Source organism: Gorilla gorilla, chromosome 18 (genome assembly GCF_029281585.2).
Source record: "Gorilla gorilla gorilla isolate KB3781 chromosome 18, NHGRI_mGorGor1-v2.1_pri, whole genome shotgun sequence".
In the NCBI taxonomy this organism is placed as follows: Eukaryota; Metazoa; Chordata; class Mammalia; order Primates; family Hominidae; genus Gorilla; species Gorilla gorilla.
The window spans coordinates 32,911,895-32,924,027 of NC_073242.2; the positions used below are offsets into that span (position 1 = coordinate 32,911,895).

Genomic DNA, 12,133 nt, shown 5'->3' on the forward strand with positions numbered 1-12,133 from the left:
TGCCTATGTCTGTCAGACAACTCTGCGTTACGGCACACCTGAAAGTAGAACTGGTTTTGTATTTAAGCACACAGGAACAGATAACTACAGACTAGAAGCACTTGAGGAGCCAGTGATACGGTAAGGGTTTTTAGAGGGTAATTCCGCTTTTACATCAAAGCAGAGAGATACTACCAGGAATTATGATGATGATACAGCTGCATTTATTGAGTAGTTGCCATGTGCAAGACACTTTTGGAAGTGCTCTACTCTTTCCACTCGTCTTCACACGACCCCATGAGGTGTCCATATCATTATTCTTCCCATTTTACAGATTGGGAGGCAAAGAAGAGAGAGGTTGAAGCACTCACTCAAGGTACCACAGATAATAGAAGGCTGAGCTGTGGTAGAAACCTAAAAAGGCTGGCCCTAGAGCTCATATTCTTAACTGTTACATTTTCCTGCTTTTCCCAAACTTGGCATTGAGCAGGGAAGAAAAAAATCACAGCCTCTGGAATCCAGCAGAACTGGTAGGTGCCCGCACAAGGTACACACTCAGTAAATGACAGTTATTGGTTGTTTTACAAGAAAACTTAGGGGAAGTAAAAAGAAAGTACCTTTTATAAAGATTATCATATTGTTGGTAAAGTTAAATGTCTACTGAAAACTACTTAATGTCTGCTAGACAACGCTGGCAAATCATTTACATGTTTGTGGTACTTAGGGGTGAATAAGCTCCAGTTGCAACTGTCACCTTTAAGTCATCCAGGCTAGAAGGCAGAGGTCCTGGCTTTCTCACAGGAGTAGATGTATTCTGTCTTGGTGTGTTAGGTGTGGCATTGTTCAAAGCTGAATTCCCACTGTTACTATTTTTGTCATTGAGTGGCCTTCAAAAGAAAACAAAAATTAGAGTTTATAATAAAAAAATTTCTAGATTTGACATTGCTTCTATTAACAATTTGACTAACTTATGAAGAGAAAAATACCATGGTTATGGATTGGAAGGCTGAATATTGTAAAGATGCCAATTACATTAGATCTCAATGAAATCCCTGCAGGCTTTGTTTGTTTGCTAGCGTGACGGAAATTTAGAAGGCGATTCTAAGCTTTATATAGACATGCAAAGGACCAAGAATGGCCATGAATCCTTGAAGAAAAGCAAAGCTGGAAGAGTCACACCACCAGACATCAACACGTAATTAATGTGTGATGTTGCTGATACCGGGACAGAACAACAGGCAAATGAGAGACCCCCAGCAAATCCAGAAATGGCCCTCTGCATACCCGGACCCTTGAGTTACCAAAAAGAGGACACTGTGATGTAGTGGAGAGAGGGCGGGACTTCAATGGTGCCATGCTACGTTGGAAATTCACACAGAAAAAAACATGGCTCTTGACTGGCCCCATCTCACCTTGTTCCCAAAATCGACATGTGAATTATGAAAATAAAGCTTTCAGAAAAACACTCAGGATAGTATCTTCATGGCCTTTGGGTAGACAAAGATTTCTTAAACAGCACATAAAAAGCACTAAGTAAAAGGGACGTCTTTAAGACAGTGAAAAGTCAAGCCACAGTGCAGGACAACAGATCTGTAATACATATTTCTGACAGAGACCTCATATCTAGAGTATATAAAAAGGTCTTTAAAATCAGTAAGAAAGAGACAGAAAACCCAGTGGAAAAGTGGGGGGAAAAATCTCAGATGTATCACAAGAATGTATATCCCAATGGTCAATAAATAAGTGAACAATGGTTCAACCTCATTAGGTATGTGGAAATTGCAAATCACAACAGAATAGCCCTGCATTTTCAGTGGAATTGATATAATGGGTAAGACTGATACCAAGTACCTGGGACAACCAGAACAATCACACACTGCTGGCGGAGCTGTGAATGATGCAACTACTTTGGAAAACTGTACTAAAGAAAAACATCTTTTCTTTGAAACTTTTCTTTCGTAGTACTAAAGGAAAACATCTGCCTATCCTATGATCCCACAATTCCATTCCTAGATAAGACATCTAACAGAAAGACACATGTATGTATACCAAAAGACACAGACTATTTACTGTGGGGTTATTCCCAATAGCCCCAACTGGAAGCAACCCAACTACGCATCAAGAGTAAGCTGGATGGCTAAATTATGTTATAGTCAGTCACGAAATATTAAACAACAACAACAAAAATGAACTGCTATCAGCACCAACAAAGATGCACCTAGGTGTACTGTAAGATTGCATGTATATGAAGTTCAAAAACAGGCAAAACTGCACTTTGGGAGGCTGAAGCGGGCAGATCATGAGGTCAGGAGATTGAGACCATCCTGGCTAACACGGTGAAACCCCGTCTCTACTTAAAAATACAAAAAATTAGCCAGGCGTGGTGGTGGGCGCCTGTAGTCCCAGCTACTCGGGAGGCTGAGGCAGAAGAATGACGTGAACCCTGGAGGTGGTGTGAACCCGAGAGGCAGAGCTTGCAGTGAGCCGAGATTGCACCACTGCACTCCAGCCTGGGCGACAGAGCGAGACTCTGTCACAAAAAAAAAAAAAAAAACAAAACCCAAAACAGGCAAAACTAATCTCTGGGGATAGAAGTCAGGATGATCATGGAAAAGGGAGACAAAGGGGGCTTTTGGGGTACTGAAAATGTTCTTGGTTTGGGTATTGGATACAGGAGTGTATTTATTTTTGCATCAATTTTCACTTATAATTTACGTACTTTTCTGTGTGTAAATTATACTTCAATTTAAAAAGCTTACTTAAAAGAAGTTGATGCATCACTTGTCAAATTCTACTACAGTTAGGTGCTTTGTACTAATTTCCCTAAACTTTCAGTATTAAAACGAGATCCCCACCTAACATCTTCCAACTGTGATACTCTTGGTAACAGTGGTGTTTCCTTTCTGGATAGTTGCTACCGTACAGCCGATTCCATTGCAGCTTCAGGCTTTATTATCACACAAAGCCTTGGTGCTGAAGCCAAGAGACTTGGAATTCCACATTCTGAAACAGGGATTTGAGGTGACAGTGCCTACGGGGTGACAGTGCCTACGGGGTGACAGCCATAGTTGGGTGAGCTTTCTCTGAAGAGTTCTGGGAAGCCTGTGGTTGAAGCCAATGCTGGCTTTGTCACTAGCTAACTCTTGACATTCATTTTGGGGTCTTCTAAAACCTGGCTGAATTTTGTTGAAGTTAAATAATTGAAATCTTTGGGATGAAGTTTCTTATCATTGGTTGAAGTGGCAAATATTTTATGCATCATTATTATCCTTTATAAAAATTCAACTGTAAAATCTCAGTTATGAAAACATTTTCTTTAAATCAGTGTTTCTCCACCTTATTTTCATTCGTTATTGTCCCCCAAAAGAGCCTTTTAGACATTTTTCTCCACCTCTCTCCCCATGAAGTTTCAACACCACAGACATAAAGCATGTGTTTATGGACCGCAGGTAAGTCTGTGCTTTATTACGTAAGAGTAATCTCCCTGCTGAGCCACCTTTTGCTTCCTTGTGAGTGGTATTACCCCCTTGAAAATGAATGTAATTATTCTACTCATGATGTTTTTTTTTTCCTGTTGAGATTCTATAATACTCTACCTATTAAAATGAACAGTTTGGTATTTAACTCAATCTTTAAAATAACAGAAACATGTTAATCTATTTTTCTCCCAAATCAACAGAGGGGAGAAAAAAAAGGAGAGAGGTTGCTAACGACTGTGATCGGCAGATGAGAGACCTGAGTTCAGAGGGATGCAGTGGCCTTCGGGGACCTCCAGTGACCTCCCATTGTGCAGACAAGCTTGCTGGACTAAAGCCTAGTCCCTTTGGGCGCTTGCTCCTTTGTGGTGGCAAAGGGCTACATGATTCAGGTAAAATCCCACCACTATGGGCACTCTATGACTTCCACATTCAGTTTCTTGTAATGGAATTTTGATAAATATAAACAATGCGTTAGGAAACAAGGCCTCCATTTTTAGGATCTGGAAATTGAACAGGACTTATATTCTTTTTGTGGTTAAATAATACACAAAAATAAGTGTTCTTTCTCCTTCTAATATCCTGGGTCTTTTTGTATGATACTGTTCTTGGGTGAGCTTGTTTATTGTAGAGGTGCTGAATGTCTGAGGAGGAGAGGGTAATTGAAGCCTTAATGGAAAGACAAAGAACTGGTAACAGTTCAGCAAGCCCACACCTCTGATGGATTCTTCCTATCTACAAAGCCAGTCGCACAGCCAAATTCTTTCATTACAGAAAAGACTGTTTCAAAGATATAAAAAAAAATCCTTTGGGATTTTCACCTTAACAGCGTCCTCATCTGGGAATGGGGTCAATTACAGCAATTCCTCCTAGACTTGAGGCGAGGATGAGGATGATGCACAGTTTTAAGCACAACGCATTGTAAGTAGTAACTGTGAGACATCATTACCATTATTATTATTATTATTATTATTATTATTATTATTATTGGTGCCCAATGCCAAAGGAGGATGGCAGTGGAGGAGGCCTCCCTAAGGCCTGGACAAAGCTGCAAAGTAGCAGCAGCTTGTCTGTGATTCTCTTCCAGTTCTCTTTGGTATCCCCTGATTCCCTTCCAATGTCAATAGCTCACTCGGGTCTGCCTGCTCTTAAAATAGTAACTGGATACAAAGTTCTTTCTCTCTTCATCTCCATGCCCTGATGTTTTAGATTTAAGTACTTCATAATCAGGTCTGAATTACTAATAGGTTTAATCTTCCTCAAGATATTTGAATCTTAAGAGGGAAAAGAGGGGCTACCTATGAGGGAATGCTTACGCAACATGTAGAAAGCAGAAGTTTCTACAGGTCATATAATCATAAGTTGAATAACCTGATCATGGCTAATAATTTTTCATTATAATGAGCTTTTGCATCTCTTTCTAGAGTTAAATGCAAATATTTCTTTTTCATGAAAAGTGAGGAAAATGAAGACAAGATCTTTGCATTTTTATCTCTGTTTCCCAGAAAAAGCATATTGGGAATGTATATCCAGAAATTTTCTTTATTATGTAATTAAAATTAGCCATTGATGTCTTGCTGTGAATTCAGTTTCAGAAATTGTCAGAATTCACTCCCTTCTGTCCCCCACAGTTGGGTTCAAACTTTGAAAACACCTTCCTTCTCCGCAGTTGTTCGTCACCAAGGCCTTTAACTGTCTTCTGAAACACTCACTCTGCTGCCAGAGCTCTTCATTGTCTCCAGACGTCCCTTCAACACCAGCATCCAGCTGTTTTTTCTTATATTTTGGCCTCACCGCGTCAGCAGCCTGCTCTGAAGCACTCCGTTGTCTATCTGCTGTGTTGAGTAAGGTCTTCTGCCCAGCTTCAAGTCCCCTTAGACATTGGCTGTACTCAATTTTTGTCTTCCACTTTTTACTTAAAAATTAATCAGATTCTTTGTTTAGGCAATTTTTCTCACCTTCCAATGAAGAGGCACTACTTATCTATTCCTTCCTCTGTACTAGTGCTCACAGCATTCCCCTGTGCCTGGAAAGGCCCTTCTCGAGCCTTCTATATACAAAGATCCTGTCTTTTCCACCAGGCTTTCCTTTGACCACTCCAGCTTTCATGCCCATCCTTCTCTTCTTTTAGCTGTTTATGCCAGGTCTTATACTACTTACGCTTTTCTCAGAGCATCTAGTACTATTTTGGTGTTCTAATAATAGGCAAATCTGGATGAATAATTGTGAAAAGGCATTTCTAACTTGTAAAAATTCAGAACCTATTTTGGAGGACAGAAACTGGAATGGAATGCAGGCCACTCTCACCATGTGGACTTCAGAAACTGTGTGATAAGCTCTGATAACAAAGAAATGAAAATCATTACTGAGCACAGATAAATGACAACATTCAACTTTTGGTAACTTATAGTTCCTCATAAAAAACCACAGAAAACCCCGCGTTGAGGATAGCATGGGCCCCGCCGTACTTGAATGGTGCAGGCAGGATGGTCTGGTAGTTGTAGTGCTGCTTCTGCTGACTCAGGATCTGCAGTTGCAGGAACAGCTGCTGCTGCTGGAGCAGGCGGGCGTAGTTAGAGTCCATCTGCGGCTCGTTCTTCTCACCCTTCTGATCTGGTGGAATGTATTGGTGGTACTTTAACTTCTTTACCCGTGGTTTGGGATCTTTGCACTTTTTGCTACGGTGTTTGTCATTTGGATTCTTGGGATGGCTTTGCTATTTTTGAGAAAAAGAAAATAACATTTAAAGAGATGTCACCACATAAAATCTTTTGTACTGCATGACTAAATGATTTGAAATTAAAAAGAAATGTACCTTAGATACAGGTACAGCCACTTTGGAAAGCAATATGCTAAATTCGTTTCAAAAGCCATGAAAACGTTTGCATATTAACTTTGACCAATAAATTTTCTCCTGCTGCACTGTTCCCTCAGGGTATGGGCAAGATGCTCAGCATGAGCTATTCAAACTCAATGCACGCTGACCTTGGGTCTCCCGTGTGAACACACTACCAAGTGCTTACACATACAATCTCCTAGTAAAAAACAAGCTGCATGCTAAATATACAATGGGAAAAGGTTAAGTATACTTCACCAAAACCATGTAATACCTAAAAATTCTGTGGAGAATATGTAAAAATGAAAAAATGCTTCCAATGAGAAGAAAACAGAATATAAACTATCTTTAAGCAATATAATACAAAAACAAATACTGAATGATATGAACATGAATTTGAAAATTTTTCAAATACTACATTTTTCCTTTGAAACTGGGATGTGAGACCATGTATCCCTCATCTCAAGATTAGGAATCAGAAGGTCTTGTTGTCTTCTCAGTTTTTAAGTTATCAGATCACTTTATACTTTTCAGTATTCAGATTCTAAGATAGTGTCATCTGAAAAAAACCCATCCAAACAAACAAAAAAGAAAATATACGAAAGTATTGCTAAGCTTCTGTAGGGAACATACCCAACTTAATACAAAGACTTTGAGAAGTACTCAATTAAATGGAGCTATTGATATGATCACATTATCTATATTCATATCCAAAGAATTAGGACACTGCAACCAAAGAAGAATAAAACAAAACTCACTGCATTCTGCAGGTTAGGAATAGTCTCATTTCTAATGTTAGGCTATTCTAACATTCATAGAATGTGACTATTAACATTCTTGTTTATATCCTTCCTTTGGATATGTTTTAATATAATTGGGATGATACCATATATGCTTATTAGAAATGTGCCTTTCTCTCTCTTCATTTGACGTGTCATGAATTCTTAAATCCCTGGTATAAAAGAATGATTCTGCAACAAGATTTTTATGGCCATTTTTACATAACAGTTTACGGACATAGCCAGCGGGGTGCTGGAGCCAGCTCTTACGCATGAGAACCAAACGTGTGCTGTTTCTCCCAATTGTGCATTCAGCAATATCACACCGGTAGCCTGAAACTGGCCACTGTGGGAATATTTACACCATGGGAATTGGCAAAGGCTATAATCTGCCCTCTGAGCCCAGCCAGTTATTAAACATTTACCGGCATACTACTGGACATAATATAATCCAATTAACTAGGAGCCTATTTTTAAACACTGGTAAATAAGAATTTATAAAAAGCAATTATGTATTGGAAATGATTGGTTGTTAATCTCATCTCACGCTTTCAGACTTGAGCATCAGGACCTGGCCTCCTAGTTCTTTACTGACTTCTATGACACATCTGACACTCCCAATGCTCTTTATTTTCTTCAACATAACTTTAGTGACTGTTCTTGATGATTTTAATATCCACATGTACAATCCTTCTAACATTCTGGTCTCTTAGTTCCTTGACTTCTTGACTTCATTGCTTCCAGATATCTCATCTCCTCTCTCAGCCAGTCACTGTGTGATGATAGCCTAGATCTTGTAATTATTTGAACCTCCCTCGCTTCCCAGCATCCCAATCTCTGATACCCACCACGTATTTTGTCAATTCACTCCATCCAGAATGCCAACTACAACAATTATTTGATGCCACTGAGACCTACAATCCCTTTCTGTTATAACCTTTACATGTTCCTCACTTCCCTCCTTACCAAGCTATATCCCACGGTCCCCTCACTTGCACAGTCCCCCCTTTGTCATACACACCTGGCAAAACCCTTACCTAATTCTGTCTCCTTCTGCCTCTCGACAGTGTCTCTACTGATGTTTTGAGCTAAGTAATTGTGTTGTGGGAGCCCATCCCGTGCACTGTTGGATGTTCAGTGGCATCCTTGGCCACTACGCATTAGATACTCCTAGCAACCTCCACCCACCCACCTCGTCCCCCGCATTGTGACAACCAGAAACGTCTCCAGACATTGCCAAATGTCTGTGGTGGGAGGCAAACTTACCCCTGCTGAGAACCAGTGGTCCACTTCATGCCTGTACTCATATAACTGAAAGTGGCTACAGGAAAAACATAAAACCATGCTGACAAGTCTCACTTTAAACTTGTGACCACCAACTTCAAGGGCTCATCAGTGCTACGTGGCCATCCTGTTATATTTTTCTGGTCCTTTAATTTTCCTACTCTTACAGAATACTGTCTATCTTTTCTTCTCTCTCCAAACCTATAGTATTTCACCCCCATCCTCACTGTCAACTGATGACCTCACTGCCTAAACATTGAGAACATATAAGTGATCAGCACAGAGCTGAGTGCCTGCCTGCACCGAGACTCTGCGTTTTCCTTCCTGCTGGTGTTGCTGTCTCAGGCTGGCCCTTCCCTCCTCAACTGGTTTCTGTATTCCCTTGCCCACACCTGGCTGTGGTTCCCCACTCTTCTCCTGGATCACTCCCACTGGATCACAAACAGCCTTCCTTGACCCTACAGTCTAATCAAGCTACAGACCCATTTCTGTGGGCTCTCAAGAAAAGCTTTCGCTCTCCCTCTCCCTCTCCCCACGGTCTCCCTCTCCCGCTCTTTCCACAGTCTCCCTCTCCCGCTCTTTCCACGGTCTCCCTCTGATGCCGAACCGAAGCTGGACGGTACTGCTGCCATCTCAGCTCACTACAACCTCCCTGCCTGATTCTCCTGCCTCAGCCTGCCGAGTGCCTGCGATTGCAGGCGCGCGCCGCCACGCCTGACTGGTTTTCGTATTTTTTTGGTGGAGACGGGGTTTCGCTGTGTTGGCCGGGCTGGTCTCCAGCTCCTAACCGCGAGTGATCGGCCAGCCTCGGCCTCCCGAGGTGCCGGGATTGCAGACGGAGTCTCGTTCACTCGGTGCTCAATGGTGCCCAGGCTGGAGTGCAGTGGCGTGATCTCGGCCCGCTACAACCACCTCCCAGCCGCCTGCCTTGGCCTCCCAAAGTGCCGAGATTGCAGCCTCTGCCCGGCTGCCGCCCCGTCTGGGAAGTGAGGAGCGTCTCCGCCTGGCCGCCCATCGTCCGGGATGTGAGGAGCCCCTCTGCCTGGCTGCCCAGTCTGGAAAGTGAGGAGCGTCTCTGCCCGGCCGCCATCCCATCTAGGAAACGAGGAGCGCCTCTTCCCGGCCGCCATCACATCTGGGAAGTGAGGAGCGTCTCTGCCCGGCCGCCCATCTTCTGAGATGTGGGGAGCACCTCTGCCCTGCCGCCCCGTCCGGGATGTGAGGAGCGTCTCTGCCCGGCCGCCCCATCTGAGAAGTGAGGAGCCCCTCCGCCCGGCAGCCGCCCCGCCCGAGAAGTGAGGAGCCCCTCCGCCCAGCAGCCACCCCGTCTGGGAAGTGATGAGCGTCTCCGCCCGGCAGCCACCACGTCCGGGAGGGAGGTGGGGGTGCCAGCCCCCCGCCCGGCCAGCCGCCCCGTCCGGAAGGGAGGTGGGGGGGTTAGCCCCCCGCCTGGCCGGCCACCCGGTCCGAGAGGTGAGGGGCGCCTCTGCCTGGCCGCCCCTACTGGGAAGTGAGGAGCCCCTCTGCCCGGCCAGCCGCTCCGTCCGGGAGGGAGGTGGGGGGGGTCAGCCCCCCGCCCGGCCAGCTGCCCCGTCCGGGAGGTGAGAGGCACCTCTGCCCAGCCGCCCCTACTGGGAAGGGAGGAGCCCCCCGGCCCGGCCAGCCGCCCTGTCCGGGAGGGAGGTGGGGGGGTCAGCCCCCCGCCCGGCCAGCCACCCCGTCCGGGAGGGAGGTGGGGGGGTCAGCCCCCCGCCTGGCCAGCCGCCCCGTCTGGGAGGTAAGGGGCGCCTCTGCCCGGCCGCCCCTACTGGGAAGTGAGGAGCCCCTCTGCCCGGCCAGCCGCTCCGTCCGGGAGGGAGGTGGGGGGGTCAGCCCACCGCCCAGCCTGCCGCCCCTTCCGGGAGGGAGGTGGGGGGGGTCAGCCCCCCGCTGGCCAGCCGCCCCGTCCGGGAGGGAGGTGGGGGTTCAGCCCCCCACCTGGCCAGCCGCCCCATCCCGGAGGTGAGGGGCGCCTCTGCCCGGCCGCCCCTACTGGGAAGTGAGGAGCCCCTCTGCCCGGCCACCACCCCGTCTGGGAGGTGTACCCAACAGCTCATTGAGAACGGGCCATGATGACAATGGCAGTTTTGTGGAATGGAAAGGGGGGAAAGGTGGGGAAAAGAGTGAGAAATCGGATGGTTGCTGTGTCTGTGTAGAAAGAGGTAGACATGGGAGACTTTTCATTTTGTTCTGTACGAAGAAAAAATTCTTCTGCCTTGGGATCCTGTTGATCTGTGACCCTACCCCCAACCCTGTGCTCTCTGAAACATGTGCTGTATCCACTCAGGGTTGAATGGATTAAGGGCGGTGCAAGATGTGCTTTGTTAAACAGATGCTTGAAGGCAGCATGCTCGTTAAGAGCCATCACCACTCCCTAATCTCAAGTACCCAGGGACACAAACACTGCGGAAGGCCTCAGGGTCCTCTGCCTGGGAAAACCAGAGAACTTTGTTCACTTGTTTATCTGCTGACCTTCCCTCCACTATTGTCCTGTAACCCTGCCAAATCCCCCCCTTCGAGAAACACCCAAGAATGATCAATAAAAAATAAAAAATAAAAAAATAAAAAAAAAAATAAATTTAAAAAAAAAAAAGAAAAGCTTTCTGTAATACCATCTCCAGCTCTGCCTTTCAGGCTCTCTTGTGCCCACTCCAACTAAGCTTTCAGAAACTGTTCTTGTCAAGGTCGCTGTGCTTCAACGTTAAACCAAGGCCAGTTCCCAGCACTCATCTTAACTGAGGCACAGCAGCCTTTGATACAGTTGCCCTCTCCCTTCTTGAAACATCGTGTCTGGCTTCAGGGCTGCCTTGCCTCACTCTTGCTAGCTGTTTTTGCTGAGTCTCCTTTGCTGGTTCTCCTCTCTAAAATGTTGGAGGTTCCCAAGAACTCACTTCTTGCACAGCTTTTTCACCTGTACTTAGACCCTAGGTAATTTAACCGGGTTTCATGGCTTTAAATGCCATTTATACACTGATGACCCACATTTCTATTCCCAACCTAGACCTCTCTCCTAAGGTCTGCACTCATCTATCCAGCTGCCTCTAGGACATCATGCGGTGCCCGCACAGCACCTCACACTCCAGGTGTACTCCTTTCCATTACAGGACGTGGCAACTGCAAGTTGCTAGTCACTTAGACACACAACAGTAGATGGTTCACAACTCCTCTTCTTCACACCACATATCCAACTTGTCCACAAATCCTGGCAGCTTAGCCTTCAAATGCAGCCAGAATCCAACCACTTCTGTTATCTCCCCAGCTGCCACTGTCTCCTGCTGTGCATTTTACCTGTCTCTGCTTCTACCTTTGCGCCCTACTGTTTCTAACATATCAGCTCAAAAATGTTACAGCAGCTCCTTCCCTTAGCAGTAATACAAAGCCTAACTTCTTACAAGGCTCTACAGACGCTGGTCTCTGGCCACACCCTGTCTGCCTCGGCCATTGCTGTTGGAGTGATACTGGCTGCCTTCGTCAAATTTTCTTCCCATATATAGATATCTTCATGGCTCACACCCTCAATTCTTTCAGATCTCTGTCCAAATGTCATCTGCATATCCCCAGACCACCTCATTTAAAAGACACGTCTCTCCTTATCTCCCCAGCACCCCCATCCTCACATTATTTATCACCACCCGGCACACTCTATATTTGGTTGTCTGTTTACCCTAAGGATGGGGATTTGTGATCTTTTGTTCCTTGCTTTATCTATTCCTAGTACCCAGAACAGTGCCTGGCACATA

General features: G+C 45.2%; 1 protein-coding gene across 15 annotated transcripts in view; it reads right to left on the reverse strand.

The window, feature by feature from the left end:
* Window positions 1–12,133, reverse strand: part of MRTFB (myocardin related transcription factor B) — a 197,591-nt gene that overhangs the window by 20,502 nt on the left and 164,956 nt on the right. For all 15 annotated transcript variants that reach the window (XR_008672645.2, XR_008672644.1, XM_055365839.2 and 12 more), the window contains 2 exons: window positions 5,924–6,171; window positions 734–866 (listed from right to left, as the gene is read on the reverse strand). Coding sequence is in view for 13 of the 15 variants with exons in the window: in XM_055365839.2 (XP_055221814.1) it covers window positions 734–866; window positions 5,924–6,171 (381 nt within the window). In the remaining 2 variants the exon portion in view is untranslated. The remainder of the gene's footprint in view (window positions 1–733; window positions 867–5,923; window positions 6,172–12,133) is intronic.